A 20,898-nucleotide genomic window follows, 5' to 3' on the forward strand; every position below is an offset into this window, starting at 1 on the left:
ATTGAGTCTTCTAACACAGTTAGGTACATTATCAGAGGTCTGCCTTCCACAGGTGGCAACAAGATTGGAGGTTTTTGGAGATATTCTTTGATTTTGTCAAAGGCTAACTGGCATTTGTCATTCCACCTTTCCACTTGATCTTTCTTCAACAGTTTGAAGATCGGCACACAAGTAGTAGTCATGTGGGCAATAAATCGGGCGATGTAATTTAGACGTCCCAAGAATCCTCTGACTTGTTTCTCGGTACGAGGTATAGGCATTTCTTGAATGGCTTTAACCTTGGCGGGATCAACCTCAATACCTTTGCTGCTGACGATGAAACCTAAGAGTTTGCCGGATCTTACTCCAAAGGTACACTTATTTGGGTTCAGTCGCAACTTGTATTTCTTGAGTCTGTCAAACAACTTGTGTAAATGACCCAGATGTTCTTCCTCGGTGTTGGATTTTGCAATCATGTCATCGACATACACCTCTATTTCTTGATGAATCATATCATGAAATAGCGCTACCATTGCACGTTGATAGGTTGCTCCTGCGTTTTTCAGACCAAAGGGCATTACTTTGTAACAAAAGGTTCCCCAGGGTGTTGTGAAGGTTGTTTTTTCCATGTCTTCGGGTGCCATCTTGATTTGATTGTACCCTGAGAATCCGTCCATAAAGGAGAATACCTTGCATTGTGCGGTTTTGTCAACCAGTACATCGATGTGTGGTAAAGGGAAATCATCTTTGGGGCTTGCCCGGTTCAGATCTCTGTAGTCCACGCACATTCTGACTTTCCCATCTTTTTTAGGTACAGGCACGATGTTAGCTATCCAAGGAGGATAACTTACAACTTTTAGGAATCCGGCATTGAACTGTTTTTCAACCTCGTCTTTGATCTTTTTTGACATATCAGGCCTACTCCTTCGTAGTTTCTGTTTGACTGGAATGCTACCTTCTTTGATTGGCAGGCGATGAAATACAATGTCCGTGTCAAGGCCTGGCATATCTTCATAGGACCAGGCGAATATCTCGACGTAGTCTCGCAGCATTTGAATCAGTCTTTGCTTGATGCTGTGTTCTAAATCAGCCCTTATTTTGACTTCTTTCTTTTCTTCGTTGCTGCCCAAGTTGATGACCTCAATTGGCTCCTCGTGAGGCTGTATGGCCTTGTCTTCTTGTTCTAGCAGCCTTGCAATTTCTCTTGGCACTTCACAATCTTCCTCATTTTCGTCCTTAGTTTGGTAGATCGGACTTTCAAAGTCATGATGGGCAATAGCAGAATCGTTGTTGACTGGATTCAGAGTGTATGTGAATCTGCATGTTAGTTATGTGAGTGTGTGTGAAGAAAAAACATAGCTATTTGAAAGCGAAGAAAGAAAGAAAAAGGATCACAAAATTTTAAATATGCAAGCGTCCCATGATTTTATTGAATGCACATGATCATGATATGATAAGCCCTTATAGAAGGGCCAGTGTGCTTTGGGCAAGGCACACGGCTTTCAGGCTCATGGTTCGATTGTTCAGGAACCATTTTTATCTTTGCACAATATACACAAAGAAAACAGGAAATGGCATTTACTCCTGGTCAAAGGAGATCACATCCTCAGCTTTCCAGTTGTTCAATCCACTGTTGTGAGCAGGGAGTATCCAGCTGTTCCAGTTGCAGTTGTCTTCTTCATCTTCCACAACATTGATTTCATTAGTGGGAAAATGAGCCGGTGATCCTTCGGGATAAGTGATATACTCTGCTGGATACGAGAGCCCAGGCTGAGATATCTTTGCTGGCTGAGCAAGATGCTCAATAAGGCCGTCCCATGCAGTCGGGATGATGTTTTGAATAGAGAATTGTGCATCCTGATGAGGAGTGTATACTGACAGAAAGCAACCCTCATTATTTGGTATTTCCCTGGCTTCTTCAAAAGTGAAATTGTCATTGTAATGTTCATCCCATCCAGTTGGGACAATGTCCTTCATAGCAATTTGTGAGCTCGGAGGAGCGGAATATTTCACCATATAGTCATATTTGCCGCTGGGTTCTCCTAGCGTGTCCCATACTTCTTTGGGTGGATTTTGATATTGCTCAGTGACGGGACTTGTGAAACTTTCGTCATTTTCAATTTGATCACCCCATCCAGTCGGGGTAATGTCTTCCATAGCAACATAAGAATTCTGAGTTGCGGTATACTGATAATTATACCCGTCACTTGGTTCTCCCACAGCATCCCACATTCCCATGGAAACGGGTGGAATCTCATCTGGATATGGCTGAATGATATGGTTCAAGAATACTCCTTCATCTTCAATAGCGTTTACTTCTTGACTGACGAAGTGTGACATTAATCCTCCAGAACGAGGACCTTGATCATTCTTTTGATCTTCACTATCATAGCCCAGGCCTAGCTTGTCAGACTTGTAGGGTATATCGGGAAGCTGTCCCCATACTGTGCAATCACCCTGTTCAATCATGGCTTTGGCATCTTTGAGAGAAGCCATAGTTGTAGTTGGAGTAGCAGGAATATGCTTGGTGGTAGAGACATCTGGGGAGACCACCTCAAATGATTGGCATGGAGTTTCGATGAATTCGTCCTCCAACTCAACATATTTGGAATTGCTTAGGTGACTAACCACATATTCCTCTTCGCCATAGACTGTGACAATCTTTCCTTTTACTGGATATTTTAACTTCTGATGCAGGGTAGAAGTTACAGCGTTTGCCCCATGTATCCAAGGGCGTCCAAGTAAACAGGAGTAGGCTGGGTGAATTTCCATTACGTGAAAGATAGAATCGAAGATTTGAGAACCCACTCTGATTGGGAGATTCACTTTTCCGTATACCTTTCTTGTTGACCCGTCAAAGGCTCTTACAACAACATCACTTGGTTGTAACACAATTCCTTCGAAGTCAAGCTTTTCTAGTACTGTTTTCGGTAACACGTTCAAAGAAGACCCGTTATCTACTAGCACATGAGATAAAGTGGTGCCATTACATTCAATGGAGATATGTAGGGCTTTGTTGTGATTTTTTCCAGCAGGGGTTAGATCCACATCAGAGAAACCGAGACCATTGTTCACGGTTAGATTGGCAACACAATTCTCAAATTGGTCGACTGAGATCTCTTGAGGCACATGCGCAGCTTTAAGGAACTTCATCAGAGCTTCGGCATGAGCTTCTGAATATTTTAGCAGAGATAGCATTGAGATTTTTGAAGCGGTGTGCCCCAGTTGCTCAACAATATTGTAATCACTTTTGCAGATGATTTTCAATATTTCCTCCATTTCTTGCTTTGATGGATCCTCAGCAGTGATCTCCACCGGGGTTTGAACTTGTTCAACTTGTGGCTCTTTGCCTCGAGCGCTGTTATCTTGATTAGGAACTGGGACTCGGACTGGACCAGCAGTAACATTTGGAGAAATTTCTGGTGAAAAGATTCTTCCACTTCTCGTGATCTTGCTGGTACCCACAATATTACCCACAGTTGGAGTAGTTAACTTTGCGGCCTCTTCAGTCGAGGTATTTTGTTTAACTCCATGGACATAAACATTAGTGTCGTAACCCCATGGGACAGCTTTGTCTGAGGAGTATGGAAATGGAGTTGGACTAGCAATGACTACTGATGCCACTTTGAGTGTAGCAGAAATTTTGAATGGAGCCTTGGCAGAGATTTTGAATGGTAAGCTGGAGATCACTGAGGCATCCTCTATTCTCATCCCGTTTGCAAAGACTTCGCACAACACGTCCATAGAAGGGAGCCTCTCAAACATAATGATACGGCGATCCATCCACTTTTGAATTCCCATTCTTAGATTTTCACAACCATTGGGCAGGTATGAGCAATAAAAGCAGTCGGGGTCACACCCTGGAAAGTAACCAGCTTGGATTAGCTTTCCTTTGACTTCGTAGAATGGAGTTGATAATTCGTTCACATCATAGATGTAAACAGTGTCCAGGATAGCGTTAACAGTTTTGTCATGATTTGGCATAGGTGCAGTGATGACATTTGGAGTTTCTGGAGGATCGAACTCAATTTCCCCAGCATCTATCATATCTTGTATTTTATTTTTCAAGGCCCAGCAGTGATCTGCGTCATGTCCTGGACAGTTTGAGTGATAGGCACATGTCACATCAGGGCGATAATTCGGAAAGGAAGTGTTGACATTCTTTGGAGGACCTTTTAATGTGATCAGATCTGCTTTTAGCAAGTGCTGCAATGCCTGAGAGATTGGCATGTTGATTCTGGTGAAATTTCTTCTTGGTGCATCTGGTCGATGCGTATATTTTGGCTGTTGATCTTTTTGAGGTGCAGATGCGGAGATCAGAACTGCCCCTACAGATTGATGCTGCTCACTTTTGCGACTTTCCTGAATTTGTGTTGCATTGACCTCATTTCTCCCGCTGATGGGCCTTTTTGTAGTACCAGAGGAGGAACCTATTTGAATTTTTCCATTTTGAATGCCACTTTCGACACGTTCTCCGGTCAGTATCAGGTCAGTGAAACCTGATGATGAGCTTCCCAGCAAATGGCTATAGAAAGGGCCAATTAAAGTGCCCATGAACATGTCGACTAGTTCGCGATCAGATAAGGGTGGTTGAACCCTTCCAGCCATATCTCTCCACTTTTGTGCATATCCTTTGAAACTTTCTTTTGGTCCCATAGACATGCCCCTTAGTTGAGTACGGGTTGGCGCAAGATCAGCATTGTATTGGTACTGTTTGTAAAAAGCAGCAGCTAATTCTTCCCAAGTATGAACCTTGGTATTTTCCAGCTGGTAGTACCACTCGAGTTGTGTACCCGACAGACTTTCTTGGAAGAAGTGAATCCACAATTTGTTATTTGTTGTATGAGGTTGTATCTTCCTCACATAGGATCTCAGATGTAGTTTCGGGCAAGAAACTCCATCATACTTTGCAAAGACAGGAACTTTGAATTTTGGAGGGATAACAACATCCGAGATGAGCCCCAGATCATTGAAATCTAAACCAGGTACTTTTTGTATCTCCATAGCTTTCATACGATCTTCCAGCTGTTGGTATTTGTCATCATCCGGTTCGTCCCCAGAATGATCATCTTCTTCATTTGAAGAGAGAGAGGGTTTAGCAGAACCCTGGTTGCTTTGATTGTCTTCTTGTTCACCATCACCGACTGTTTCAGGGATCGGTGGCCTTTTGAACTTTTTGACTGGGATTTTGATCTTCCTTTTCAGGTGACTCAAGCCTACAGATCCTTTGGGCTTCTTTTTCTTCTTGATCATCAGGGCTTTCAGTTCTTGTTGCCCCTTTGCCAGTTCCAGAATTGCCACTTGAACTTGGGCATTCTGTGCTTCGAGATTCTTGATGCTTGTCTCAGATTCCATCTCTTCTGACTGAAATAAACAGCGAGGAGATGAGAAATCCGTCATGAGAACCTGTTATGCAATGTGTATGACTGGATGCAATGTATATGAATGAAATGTATATGCAATGCATGAAATGAAATGTGTGTGCAATGTTTTCAAGGATCTTAGAGTTTAGATTTGTTAAAACAAAGAAGAAACAAACATTAGTTAAACAATTTATTTCTTTTTTTTTGCTTTTTTTTTTCTTTGCCTCATTTGGGCTTACAAAACAGAAATAAAGGAAATGAATGATCCCTCAGGTCTCCCATGGACGCTTTCTCTTTGCCCCCAGGAATGTATTGATCTGCTGTTCTTCTTGAAGCTGTCCGGTGAGCTCCAATATCCTTCTCTCATAGTCTTGACAGTGTGCTTTGAAGGTGTCTCTTTCCTCTTTTAGTTGAACCCAAGATTTTTGCAACTCTTCTAGGTCAGTTGGTATATCCGGGTGTAGAATAACGTGGGGTTCGTCTCCTTCGACCTCTGGCTCAATAGTCACAGGTAGAATGGCGGGATATGGCATAATGAGTTTCTGAGCATGAGTGCGGACCCATCTGAGGTAAGGTTCCATAGGGATAGAATTCCATTGCCCCAAAGTTTTGCTTTCTATTCTATAGACACTGTCCCATGCATGTATGAACCTTCGTCGGTGTCTATGAGAATCATTCTCGTAATCAAACACAATGCTACGGATAATCATGTCATGAGGACCGTTGCTCCTTGCATATCCGAATTGGCGTAGAGCTAAAGAGGGATTGTAAGTGATGCCTCCTTTGATGCCAAGGAGTGGTACATTAGGGTACTTTCCACAATGATCAATGATAGTAATGTCTCTTTGAAAGAAGTTGTTCCACCGGATATCTGAATGAGACAAAGACATAATCCTGCGAGACCATTGCATTCTTTGTTCATTTCTCAACACTGATCGGGGAAGATGAAATGTAAACCACCTAGCCAGTAGTGGTATACAGCACATGAGAGTTCCTCGTTTCTTCATGGTACGAATGTGTAGAGAATGTAAAATGTCTCCCAGCAATGTTGGTACCGGGTTACGGATTAGGAAAAGGTTGATGATGTGTACACTTATGAACTGGTCGGGATTTGGGAATAAAACCAACCCATAGATCAAAAGGGCCATAACCTCCTCAAAAGCTGGATAACTTTTGTTTTCTAGCAGTAGTCGAGCCTTTTCCAATAAGAACTTGGCAAGCAAACCCTTAACTCCACTCTTTGTTTCCCAATTGGACTCGATTTCTGATTTTCGCAGATGTAAAGCAGCAGCAATGACTTCAGGTTTTGGAATCCTTTCTAAACCAGTGAAAGGTAATTGATCTCGAATAGGTAATCCAATTAGCTCAGAGAACTCTTCCAAAGTGGGTACTAACTGGTAATCTGGAAAGGTAAAGCAATGATGTTCAGGGTCAAAGAACTGGAACAGGACCCGTATCATGTCTTCTTCAAATTTTGAGGTAACCAAATGGAGTAGGTGACCATGCCTTTCGGTGAATTGAACATTCCTGGGGAATTCTGACACCAAGTCTTTTAGTTCAGATGGTACCGTTGAGATGTTGATTCGGATGTAATCTCGGGTGGCGGGAGCCATTACCTGCAAAAACAAAGGTAAACTCTTTGATCCTTGAAGTGTTTTGTGAGAAAATGATATGCTTATGATGCAAACATGTGGCACACAAAAACAAATCAAACAATAGCCTTAGGTTTAAAGGCTTGCATGGAGCTGATAGGTGATACCCTCCCCACTGAAGTTGAGTTGGTTAAAACCTGTCCTAGAATAGTATTCGGGTTCTATGATCCTTGGAAGTAACATCTCAATACGGCGCTCGAGCGGCCGATCAAAATATTCCTCGAGGATAACTAACTTCGATCAATTTCAAAGCTAGCCACTTAATAGGCCATAAGTCAAGTTCAACTAAAAAGGTTCTAAGACAAATTAGTGTTTAATGACATTTCGGAAGCCTAATATACTCCTTGATCGTTTTCAAGGGACATCAGTATAAACCAAAGTATCGCACTAACGATGACTACCAGATCAACCGTATCGGTACATGCCGTACAGTTTCCTTGGTCTATTGTCATATACTTAAGGTATCTCGAGATTCGGGTTAGAATCTTTCACACAAGAAAAATACCCAAACAAACCTTTGAAAAATAGAGCAATCAAGTCAAACAATTGAAAACATCGAAGTAATCTATTCTCTTAAGGTAACCCCTTTAGAAAACATTTTGTTTTTTGAAAGTGACTCCCTAGCAGAGTCGCCAGTTCTGTGGACCTCCGTTTTTCGGGCCATACCTCTGAGCGGGAGAGATACGTGAGCTGACTCTTTTTTATCGCTTAATGCTTTCGCATTTTTGAAAATTCACAGAGTCGCCACCGACCTTTTATTTTATCCAATTAAGGAAAGGTTTATAAAAGAAACAGAAAAAAGACCTTTAAGAAATTCTGGGTAAGGGGGTAGGTTATACAAAGGGAAGGTGTTAGCACCCTTTGTATCCATGGTTATCCATGGGCTCTTAAGTTTGCTTAGCTCACTTGTTTTTCGATCACTTTTCAATTGCTTTAGAATGCTCATATGTGGTTTCAAATACCTTTGTAAATTGAATTTGTAATGATCCTTGTGCGGATGTATACAAAATGTTTGTTTATCTTTCGAAAGATGTTTTGAAAAGAACGTTAACTTTGTAATGATCCGTGTTTGGATGTATACAAAATATTGTCTTTTTGGAAAGTTTTGTTTTGAAAAACAACAGTGTATGAGAATTTTGTTTGTTTTGATTTGAGCAAGCAAACTAGGAGGTCTACCCTGAATTGTAAGGTCTTTATCCTATTTCCTTTAAAAATCTATCCTTTCACCGGATACAAACAAAAGGTTCGATTTTGTACTCGAAACAGTAGAATTTTGACTTTGATTTTGAAAAGAATGAGAAGGGATTACCTTAAAAGGTGCAAGTGTGATTGTGATTGGATTCAGATATTTTATCTTTGAAGTTAGTGATCTAACGGTTCAATTTTATCTTTGACATACACGCAGTTTATATTTGCTGGAAATTAAAATGCGGAAATCTAAAGTGCGGAAAGTAAATCTATGCTATTACATCGATTGTGCAGGAAATGTAAACTAAGCCTATTTACATGATTTTGACAACCTATACATTTATCTAGGAATATAAATTGCAATAAGATAAATAGAGAAATGCATGTTTTTGGTTTTTTTTTATGATTGATTTTAATTAAAAATTAATGCATAATTAATTAAATTAAAATGAGAAAAAAGATGAAAATAGATTTAAACCTAGAAATTAAGTTTAAAATATGTACAAAATATTTGTCAATTAATTTTAAAACAAAACTAATTTTTTTGGAATTTTTGAAATTGATTTGAAATTGATTTGAAATTGATTAAGCTAATTAATACATAATTATACAAATAATTATACAAATAATTAAAACTTAAAGAGAAAATTATTCAAAATATGTACAAAATTAGTCTATAATATATAAACAATATTTTATACAAAGAACAATTTTTTTTATGATTTTTTGATTGGTTAGAATAATTAAAAAGCAAATATATAAATATATACTAATTAATTATGCAAAATATTGAAATTATGAAGAAAAATAAAATATTTTCATTTCAGAAAATAAAATATTATTTTAGAAACTTAAAAATATTTTTTGTGTATTTTTTGGATTTTTGAAACTATTTTAAATTAATTTTGCAAAGAAATTAAAATAAAAATAGAAATATATAATTAATGATCCAGTGTGGTATTTAAATAAAGTCCATGGTATAAGGCTTCATTCTGATGCGTTGGATGAATTAATAAATGAGATCTGATGGCTCAGATTGTGAGGGTCCACCACTTGTGACACGCCTGCAAACACTGAAACCAAAGGTTAATTTAAAAAAACGCGCGCGTGCTGTCCAATGAGGTGAGGACACGCATCATCTTCAACCTCCAGACACCACTTTTAACAGCGCTTTCTGGCTAGAAGCGCTGTAATAGATTAAACTCATCCCTGCAAAATAGCGAATACGTGTAAACAAGCATAGAAATCAGGCGCGATAGGACCATTAAATTCGTCTTGTTCCACTGAACGTAACCATGCCCTTAATTTGGTTTAATTTTGGCTCTAATGAAGAACCCTAAATTTGAGCTTAGAAACCCTAAAATGGTGGTTTTGTGCAAACGGTCATTAAAACTTAATTAAAGCTCCAGAAACGACCAGAGCACCAATCTAAACACAAATATATATCTACATCTTGTTAAATGTGCGTGTATGATCAGATATGAGTTGGTTTTTGTTTGAGCAAATCGTGACCTGTGTAGCTCGATTCAATGAGGTTTAAGACTTGCAATCGATTGGAATAGTTTCAGTGAAGCTCAGAGATGATGTTTGAATGTTTAGTTTGTATTGAAATTGGCTGAAACTTAAAATTCGAATTTCAAGTTTCTTTGAATATTACAAGTTGTTACAAGAGTGATATATGCTTATGAATGCTTCTGAATTCGTCCTCTTTTGATTGTGAAGTGTTATAGCCTTTATATAGACTATGTTGTGCTTAGAATTGAAGCTAAGAAGCATCTTGTTGCCTTTGTTGAATTCTTGATTTTTTTTATATTAAAACCTTTGAATTGTTGACCAAGTCTTGCTTCCCTTCAATGCTCTTGCCTTGTACCTCAATCCTCTGCAGAAAATTGAAGATTTTTGGATGACTCATGCTTAGATTGTAAGCTATCCATTATCCATTCATTTTTCCTTTTAATTTAATCTTAAAATAAGATAAAATTAAGCCAAAAATGGATAAAAATGGTAGGGACTTAGTCTTGGTCGTGGGAGGCCCATAATATTATGGAAATTATGTTTGAACCATGAAAACTTGGCCCCATTTGGAAAAAATACATTTTTGAGCAATGTTGGTTTCATGCATTTTCCCAAAATTTAGCCAACTTCAACAAGGTGTAAATCCCTCAATTTTTGTCATATGAAGGAGTTCTTGCACTTTTTGGAAACCTCAAAGAGTCCTCTAACCAATGTCTTTGGTCTCATGTCAAAATTATTTTTGATGCTCCTTGTGTGTCCTTTTGAAAAAAGTGTCTTTTTGTTGACTTTGAAAATGACCTGTAATGTCTTTGGTTATATTTTTCAAATGGTGAATGCAATGACCATGGGATCAATTGCATTTGAAAGATAATTGAATTTCCTTCAAAATGAGCTTTGGTTTGAATTTTTTGGATGAAGGATGAGAGAGTTATGACCAGTCAAAGTTGAGTTGACTTTTCAGGCAAAAACCCTAATTTTGAATCTTAGGGTTTTGTTGATTTTTGATCTTTCCTTGATGAATTATGATCATCCAATGATCAAATGATGAATCCTTTGACAAAATATGGATTTTGACAAAAAAATTCATTTTTGACTGTCTGTTGACTTTTTAGTCAAACGGGTCGTCTGTTGACTGTTTGAGCTGCTGACGGTGCGTCTGAGTGAATTGAAGTTTGAAAATTTGTATGATGGTACTTTGAGATATATGGATGTGCATGAAATCCATTTGAGGTCTCAAAAACTTGTTTCTCCTGTAAAAACAAGAAAACCCTAGTCAGGGACTGTTTGTGTAGGAGACAGTTAAGCGTACCTTGATTTTTGTGCAGTGTTGAGTCTCTGCTAATCGCGTGATATTCAAAAGACTTCTAGAACAAAAATCTTGGAATTTTGAATTGTAAAAGATTGATTTGATTGATGGTACAAAACACTGAGAATTGTACTGCCAGCAGTTTGACTGTCGTCTGACTGTTACTAATACAGTCTGAGTTTCCTGATTCTGCGCCTGCAAAAAGATTTAACTCTGTACTAATTGTGTCAGTATTATTTATCTGTAAATAAATAAATAGCATGTGTGAAGTAATAAACAGTATTTGGCGTTTACGTAAGAATAAATTCAACTGCAAGCGAAATTACTGTATAAGAAAAATTCTAAAAACTAAGTATTTCATATGTCAGGATATTTGTTGAAATAAAAATCCATGATTATATGAGACTCTTAATTTTCAGATTGGAGTTTTCTTGAAAAAAGATGCGGACAAATTTTGGGGTATAACAGTTTTAAAAACACAAGGGTTTGGTTAGGCTTTAACAATACAAAACCATTTTTTAACAAGTGAAAAGCTTTCACAATACTTTAACATAAAATAAAAGAGACTTGGAAAAGAGTTTGAGTACCTTGACAATTTTAGTCGATACCATTCCAATTCCTTTGGATTTTCAACAAACAACTTAAGCAATCAATCAATGGATACCTCAAGTGTGTGTGTGTGTGATGATATGTGTCACAAAGGACAAACAAGTAAGTACAATAATCATCAATGATAAAGAGCAAGGATGTTTAAACCTTTGGATGGACTCATATATGAATGAATGATGGATGTTGAATATGAAACTCATGCATGTGGGTTAGATAAGCAAAGTATATACAAATGATAATATAATGGATGATAAGTACAAAACTCAATGATGAAAATCAACAAGTGTATACAAAGGATGGTGATTAAGATAAACAAATAAGTACAAAACACAAGGATTGAAATCAAAAAGTATATGTACAAAGTAACAAGTTTATGGATAAGCAAAGATCAACATGTTTCTTTTTGGATTAGGGTTTTGAAATTAGGGTTTTAAAAATAGGGTTTAGAAATTAACACCTACACCTATTTAATTTTAATGATTAAATACCAAATTCTAAAAGAGAATTAGTCTACGGGTATATGGTATAGTCAAAGACATAATATCCTAACCCTAAACAAATATTCACAAAAAGATACAAAGTCAATTTGAAGATAATCAATAGAAAAAGAGATTTTTGTTGATTTTTTAATACACAAAAGACATGTTTTTTATTTAATTTTTAAATGATAAAATATTAAATATTTTTGATTTTTTAAACATGATATGAAAATTCACAAGTTAAATAAACTACACAAAAAAGAACAAGTCAAAAAGATTGATTTTTCTATTTTTTATGATTTTTCAAAGTTGGACTAAAACTAAAATAAATTAGTTGTAAAAAAAGAGGTTTTGTTGCTACTAGGGCTTGAACTCACGCCACCTAACTCATTTCTCAAAACAATAGCCACTGGGCCATGCGCTTGGACCAGTCAGAAGACACAATCAGTCCAAGATAAGGCAAAACAAGTGGTTAAAACACATAAAAAATAAAAGCAAAAAAGGTGGTATGGGCGAGGGGGATTCCAACCCCATACCATATAGACACGCTTCACACAAACACACTTTCCAACTGAACTAAAGGATGAGTTCATTTAAGAAACACAAGCCATTTAATATATTATAAAAAGCGCACGCTTGAATTTAAATTCAAACACACTCAGCATCTTCATCTTCTTCGTGAAGCAAGAAGAACAACCTTCGTGGTCGATTTTCAAACTTCCTCTAAATTTGATCAAATTCAATAAATTAAAAGTGCATTTTGATCCATTTTTGAATACGAATCCAACCATATGATTAGCAACAATTAGTTTTAACCCTAACTCATGGATTTCTGAAGAACTCTTATGAATCATAAAAATAAATTTTCAAATTAAATTCTGGATACACACAATTGAGCCCCAAGACCCAAGGGCTTTTATTTCCTACATGATTCTAAGTAGAATGGTAACGAATTTCACAAAGTTTGATGCTTAAATGCTAGAGCTCGAGTTTGAGTTATATACCTCTGAAAGTGAAGATCAATCTGAACCTGGGAGTGTTACAGAAGCTCTTTCTTGAACTAGATAGCTTTCTTGTATTGTAGGGAACCTAAATGAATGCTTAATTGCTCCTCAAAACCTCTGGAACCTGTAACTCGATTGCACGTACAAGATAAAAAAAGTTAAAATGCAATAATGTATTCTAAGTGTTCCAAATGTGAATCAATGATCTGGTCAGCTTTTATATGGTATATAGAATATGTTTGAATGATTAGTTTGGCTAGTGAGCTTATGGAATGAAGTTTGGAAGGATAAGGCTCTTTGTGGCTCTTTAATGGAGGTTTAAGAGTGATTTTTGGCTTTTTGTCAAAAAAAAAAAGAGTGATTTTTGGCTAAGGGTTTTTAGGAAGTATTTGGAGGTGATCAACAGCTTCCAAATAATGTATGGAAGTTGTTAGAAAGGTTGGTTTTCTACCAGAACTTCTCTAACTAAAATTTGCTATGAGAATGCAAATGACACAAAAAGATGGATTTTGGAATGAAGAGTGACTTTGAGATTTCTTGTGTGTTTGATCAAGGGAGTGATACCCTCTATTTATAGGCACAATTTAGGGTTTGTGGAGGGAAAAAACTCAGCGTTTGGAGTTCACATGTGATACTTGTACCACATTGCTTATTCATGAAGTTATGTGAAAATTGGAGTTCCAAGAGCAAGGTACAACTTCAAGCATGCTTCCATGACTTATTTCTGAGTATGGAGAGGTTTCCTGTGAGGTTTTAAGTGCTTTTGATTTAGAAGAAACATGTTTAGAGGCTCAATGCAAGAGTGGTTGGATTAAAGCCTCTTTTTTCAAAATGGAAGTGTGAACTTTATGCTTGAAATGGAATGATTCAATGGTTAATGGCTTAAGCACTTGGATCATATCCCAAAATAGTGTGTAATATTCTTATTATGACCTATTAAACAAGTTAGAGGGGTTGTACTTTGAAGATTCTTTCAGACTTGAACCAAATTCAAACTTGTTCTTCATGTTCATCTTCATTTTTCAAGTGTTCATTGAGCCTTCTTTGCAAAATCATATCTCTTAGCTCAAGCCATGGATTTTCATGCTATTGATATCTTTGGAAAGCCCTTACTACATACTTCAAGTCACTTGTTAAAATTTTTCTCAAACTCTTTTGGAATCATGGAGAAAAATGGCCACAAAGTTAAGAAAAATCTAAGTGAAAACACTTAAAATTTCCCTAAGTTTTTTTAACATAATCTTCAAAATTCCATATCTCTCAAAATAATCATTTTTGATGAAACCATGAGTAAACAAAGTTTTTTGTTTGATTAAGATCTACAACTTTCATTTTGGGAGATTTTTGAGTATGTAGGAAAAATTTGAAGTTCACAAAATAAGGTCAAAATCACTTAAAAACCCTAATTTTGACTTTTGTTGAATTTTTGATTCTTGATGAATTTTCTTGATTTATCTTGGTCAAATGTCTTCAATAGTCATATGATGATGATTTTAATCCTTAAAAGTTCATGGTTGACCATTTTTCTCAAAAGTCAAAGGTTAACCCGCACAATTAACTTTTCCAAATGAGTTGCAGTTTTATGGATTCCATATGAATCAAGGCCTCCTCTTCAAATGAATGATGTGGATGAATTATAATGTTAATTTGGATGCCTTTGAATCATGGTTTGAGTATTGGAGCCATGTCCTGATTAAAAGTCAACCTTCTAGTTGAATTAGGTCAAAACCCTAATTTGGGGCCTCAGGTGATCTTGAGAGTTGTTGATCTTGAATTGGGCTATCCTTGGACTTAGATATTGATGGGAGAACCCTTGGAACATAGAATAATGTTTAACTTCCTTGTGTGCCTCAAAACCCTAATTTGCTCAGCCTCCTCTTGATCAGTCTCCTGTCTTAAGACACAAGTAACAAACAACAATTTTTTGTATTTTAGGGTTAATAAATGATATATGCATGATGATAATGATGATCCTAATATTTGGAAATATGGTGGGATCTCAATGGTCAAATATTGGGATGCAACAAAGCTGTTGTATGCTAAGCTTTTTAAGTGCAAGTTTTGGTTGAAGGAAGTGAGTTTCCTTGGGCATGTGATTTCGAGTGGAGGTATTTTTGTTCATCTGTTTAATATTGAGGCTATATCTCAATTGGAAGCTCCGAAATCTGTTTCTGAGATTAGAAGTTTCCTTGGTTTGGCTGGTTATTACCGGAAGATCATTGAAGGATTTTCTAAGTTATCCTTACCATTGACGCAATTAACTAGGGAAGGTCAGACTTTTATTTGGACTTCGAAATGTGAAGCTAATTTTAAAGAGCTTAAGAGAAGGTTGACAACCGCTCCTATTTTGATTTTGCCAGATCAGTCAGAACCGTTTGTTGTGTATTGTGATGCTTCTTTGATGGGTTTAGGACGTATGTTGATGCAGAATCGACAAGTAGTAGCTTATGCTTCAAGGCAACTTAAAGTTCATGAGAAAAATTATCTGACACATGATTTAGAGTTGGCCGTAGTTGTGTTTGTTTTAAAACTTTGGAGGCATTATTTGTTTGGGTCGAGATTTGACGTGTATAGTGACTACAAGAGTTTGAGGTATTTGTTTGATCAAAAAGAGTTAAACATGAGGTAAAGAAGATGAATGGAATTCTTGAAGGTTTATGACTTTGGTTTGAATTACCATATTGGAAAAGCGAATATTGTAGCCGACGCATTGAGTAGGAAATCTTTGCATATGTCGATGTTAATGATGCGAGAGTTTGAATTGTTGGAACAATTTCGAGATTTGAGTTTGATTTGTGAAGAGACTTCTTCTGGTGTTAAACTTGGTATGTTAAAGCTCACTTGTGATATTCTTGATGAGATTCGAGAAGGTCAGAAATCGAATTTGACTTTGGTTGATAGAATGACATTGATCAATCAAAGGAAAGGTGGTGGTTTTTGGATTGATGAGAACGGTGTCATGAGATGTCGTGATAGAGTTTGTATTTCGGATGTATCGGATTTAAAGAAGAGGATTTTGGATGAAGGGCATCGAAGTGGTTTGAGTATTCATCCTGGAGCTACTAAGATGTATCAAGATTTGAGAAAGTTATTTTGGTGGCAAGGTATGAAGAAGGATTTTGGAGTTTGTGTATTCTTGTTTGACTTGTCAGAAGTCGAAGATTGAACATAAGAAACCGTCTGGTTTGATGCAACCGTTATCCATTTCTGAGTGGAAGTGAGATAATATCTCAATGGATTTTGTAACCTCACCTCTTTCACCTTTTCTGCACCTCCAAAAGATTTTTCAAGAATCTCCCAGACTGCTTTTGCAATTTCTAGATCACTAACTTTTTCAAAATTATCTGGGCTCAGACATTGATGAATTATAAAGACAACTCTATAATTCTTCTTCTTCTTGAATTTTTTGTGCGGAGCCTTTTCTTCATCAGTTGTGTTGTCTACATGCGGTGTTACTTCTTTCACAACATCCCAAAGATCTTAATAACAGAAAACAATCTTCATCTTCTTGCACCAATTCTCATAGTGATCTACTTTTAGAATTGGAAGACTCGTTGGAAAATGTCTGTTTGGGTGATTCATCACCATCTTGATTTTCTCCCAAGAATCGCTTAGCCAGGCTCTGATACTAGATGTTGGAATTAAACTCAAACCTTTGAGTAATTCCTTATTGCTACACAATGACAATGAAGAAAACAAGAAAGAAAATTTGGAAAGAAAAGGATTAGGGTTTACAAAAATAAAAGGTAAGAAGATGATGATTTTCTGCAGAGTTTCCTCTGTCCACAATTTGTGGAAAATCTCTTATTCACTTGCAACTGCAAATTCTGTGAATACTCAATTTGTTATAAAATAAGAGTTACTCCCTCTATTTATAATTTTAGATTGCTTTCCAAAACCATAGTTCAAAACATAAAAGTTCAAAATACTTATTTTAGACATAAATCAAATATGTGTGTAGCAACCTGGTTACAATACTTCGACAACTACATACAGTCCGACAGACTAAACTTTTCGACACACCTTGTGTCAAGCAACATCCTGCTTTGACACAAGGAATTACACTTTAAGAGTAGTTTGCTTTAACTAAAGTTTTTTTTTTAGGAAACCATATGTTTAAGAAATGTGATTGAGGAGTTACGAGGACTCGGCACAAGAGATACTTACATACGTTTGGACTTTATTAGAGACATCATCAATGCTGAGAAGATTATGATAGAAAAAGTTAACAATTCGGAGAGTGAGTGATCGCCAACCTATTCTTACCTGAATCTTAATATTAGCTAGATTAATTTGAAGTTTGTCATCTGCCTTTGATTGTTTTTGGATCGTATTTTGTTTGGAATAAAGATTTTTTTACCGAAAGAGAAAATTGCTTTTTATAAATAACTCGTAAAAAATTTATAAAAAAAAAACAAGATATGATTGAATTGTGAAATAATAATATGAAATAATATTCTTTGAAATTTTTAAAATATCAAATAAATATTAAAATATTAATTTAGTCCTTAAAAATCCCCCCTCCAAACAACTTCAATCCTACTCGTAAGGGAAAGCATAAAGTGCTATTTGTTCAATTGAGGATATGGTTTGATAATTTATTCTAAACACCAAACAAGTAGGACTCGTTATGATGTGAAAAAGTTTAGGAGAATATATCCATCATGAATAAGTTCATCCCTATCCGCATTAGTCGTGCATTGTAGATAAGTATTGCTACCCATTTCTAGGAAAAGCTAAGTGTCATGGTAATATTTTTTTTTAATTTAAGTTATATATATATATATATATATATATATATATATATATATATATATATATATATATATATATAGAGAGAGAGAGAGGGAGAGAGGATAGGATCAAATGACACCAAGGCGTTATAGTTTAATTTGACACAAAATCTCAACCGTTAAAAAAATTAATCCAACGGTCATATTAAATTAAATTAAATAATAAAAAAATTAATGTCGCATATTTTTTTTTGTCTAAAAAATAGGCTATTTATATGATCGTTTGATCTATTTTTTTAACGGTCGAGATTTAGTGTCAAATTAAACTTTGACACCTTGGTGTCATTTGATCCTATCCTATATATAGGCAGGATCCGTTAACACCAGGTGTAAGTCTTTTAGACTTACACCAAATCTCAACCATTAAAAGAATTGATAAACTATCATATTAAATAAGTTAAAAAATAAAAAAATGGTGGCGTGAAAAGGATGTTGGATGAACAAAGTATAAACTGTTTCTTTGTGATCAAGAAACACACAAGAGTTGAAAAGATGATAAACAAGAAGAACAGTAAGGATTGGTTATAACTGTTATTCTTTCCTTTCTCTTTTTAACAAGTTTACAAGTTACAAGAATAACAAATAACCCTTTCACCCTAAATTAGGATTTGCAATGTGCACTGATGAGAGACTAGTATGCTATTTATAATAAATCATAACATACTTAACTAATAGATTTTTTCACAAATACCTATTACAAGCCACCTTAGGGTACAAGTTAACTTAAACAATTGGACATTACAAACATGTCCAATTCGAAATACTAACAACCCTAGCATTTCAACACCCACATACTAGACCACACTTCGACTACAATATGTAGGTCTTCGACACAATCTCTGTCGAATCAGAAATTACCCTTCGACACACTAGAGTTCCATCCAATTCTCACAAATGACCTATTCTTTCTCCTAAATAATAGACTATTTATAAGACTCTTTAATTGAATTATATTTACCGTTAAGATTTGGTGTAAGTCTTTTATACTTGGATCTGGTGTGAATGGATTCAGCCTTTTATATATATATATATATATATATATATATATATATATATATATATATATATATATATATATATATATATATATATATATATATATATATATATATATATATATATATATATATATATATATATATATATATATATATATATATATATATATATATATATATATATATATATTGTGGATTACAAGACTATCTAATTTTGATCTAAAGATCAATTTTTGACATGTATTTTATGCAATAAAGCACAAGCATGATCAAATATATAAATTGAGAAACTGATATAAAACTTAGTTGTTCAAGACAAGATTCACAAGTATTGGAAATATTTCTATTATTCAAAGTCAAGTCAATTCTTTTTTTAGTGAAAATATCACCTTCCAATCATGGGCCTATGGCTTACACTTTTGTTTCCTTTGACAAGTTTGTCATTTTTATATGCACGAAGACTCTTACAAGTTAGTCATAATACTAGTTGAACTGAGCCTTGTCAAAGATAGAATTATCCAATATATATTTCATTCCAAATGAAATATATATTAAGGTAACTTTAGGAACCATATTTGCCTCATAACATAAAAACAAAATGAAATAAATATAAAGATCAATTATCATTTATTATATAACCTGTATAGTAACTATATATAATAATCAAACATAAGGAGAATTATCATAGCACACTAGTGCGTTTATTTTTAATCTCCTATACAGCAACATACAAACCATAAACCATCGAAAATATATATATCTTCAACTTCATTATCACTTGCATATAGCATATTTATGATAACAAATACTATATAACTATTTGTTAATGTTTGTTGTGGATGCATTGAAGTTACCCTCAGTATACCCTCCATTGCCATTACCATGGAAAGTACCACTGTTATATACGGTGCGGTCACCATGATTGTTGGTGGTGTTGTGATTCTCTCGGTCCCCGGAATTTGAACCGGCGTTGATTTTGGCACCGGAGAAATTTTGGTCCCCGCCGCCATGGTTGTTAAATGCGTTTGCAGTACCATGGTTGTTGGATTTCGCCGCTTCGGCTTCTTCAGCCTCAAGCATGGCGATGAGTTTCTTGATCACACGAGATGACATTCTTATTACCTTGCTTAAATATTGCTATTAGATATTTTTTTTTTTTTGTGTTTGGATGGTGTTAATGTTGCAACTAAAACCTTATGTGAGATATTGGATTGAACTCTAGTATTGTCGAAGGGTAGCTTCTTGGTTCGACAGTTCGACAGAGTTAAGCATGAAGTCGAAGGATTGTTCACATGCTGGTGTCGAAGTGTGCATGCTGTAGTCGAAGATGGGTCTAGCATGCAGATGTCAAAGATGCTAGGGTTGTTAGCATGTTAAATTAGGTTTTAGTGTTTAAACCCTAATTTGTTAAGTTAGCTTGTTTACTAAGTTGGCTTGTGTAATGGGCCTTGCTGAAAAAGCCCATTAGTTAGTATGTTAGGTTTTATTATAAATAGCATACTAGTCTCTCATCATTGCTAAGCTGCAAATCCTAATTTAGGGTGAGAGAGGTTATTTGTTAATCTTGTAAACTTGTAATCTTGATTTAAGAGAAAGTGAAAGAATAGCAGTTATAACCAATTCTTGTGTTCTTATTCTCTTCCCTAATTCCCTATTATACTTTGTTATTGGTATCGTTTTTCACAACAAATTGGTGCGGTGAGCGTGGAGAAGATGCCTTCAACAAAGTATGAGATTGAAAAGTTCACCGGAGTGAATGATTTCGGTCTGTGGCGCTTGAAGATGAAAGCTCTACTGGTTCAGCAGGGTTGTTTGGAAGCGTTGAAGGGAGAGGCAGCCATGAATGCAGAATTGACGGCAGCGGAGAAGACGAATATGATCGAGAAAGCACACAGCGCAATTTTGTTGAGCCTTGGTGATAAGGTTCTCCGGCAGGTATCAAAGGAGACGACGGCATCAGGGTTATGGGTGAAACTTGAAAGTTTGTATATGACCAAATCGTTGGTAAATCG

At 35.8% G+C, this 20,898-nt stretch overlaps 1 protein-coding gene across 1 annotated transcript; it reads right to left on the reverse strand.

Moving 5' to 3' along the window:
• Positions 1 to 19,490: 19,490 nt before the first annotated feature.
• Positions 19,491 to 20,053, reverse strand: LOC131599733 (uncharacterized). The gene has a single exon (XM_058872006.1). The coding sequence runs from the start codon at positions 19,997 to 19,999 to the stop codon at positions 19,703 to 19,705; it is 297 nt and encodes a 98-aa protein (XP_058727989.1). The 5' UTR covers positions 20,000 to 20,053; the 3' UTR covers positions 19,491 to 19,702.
• Positions 20,054 to 20,898: the final 845 nt, after the last annotated feature.

This window comes from Vicia villosa, linkage group LG4 (assembly GCF_029867415.1).
Source record: "Vicia villosa cultivar HV-30 ecotype Madison, WI linkage group LG4, Vvil1.0, whole genome shotgun sequence".
Taxonomy (NCBI): Eukaryota; Viridiplantae; Streptophyta; class Magnoliopsida; order Fabales; family Fabaceae; genus Vicia; species Vicia villosa.

What these genes read in the sequence shown, in the direction of transcription:
- LOC131599733 (XM_058872006.1), bottom strand. Translation starts at nt 19,999, where the DNA reads ATGTCATCTCGTGTGATCAAGAAACTCATCGCCATGCTTGAGGCTGAA.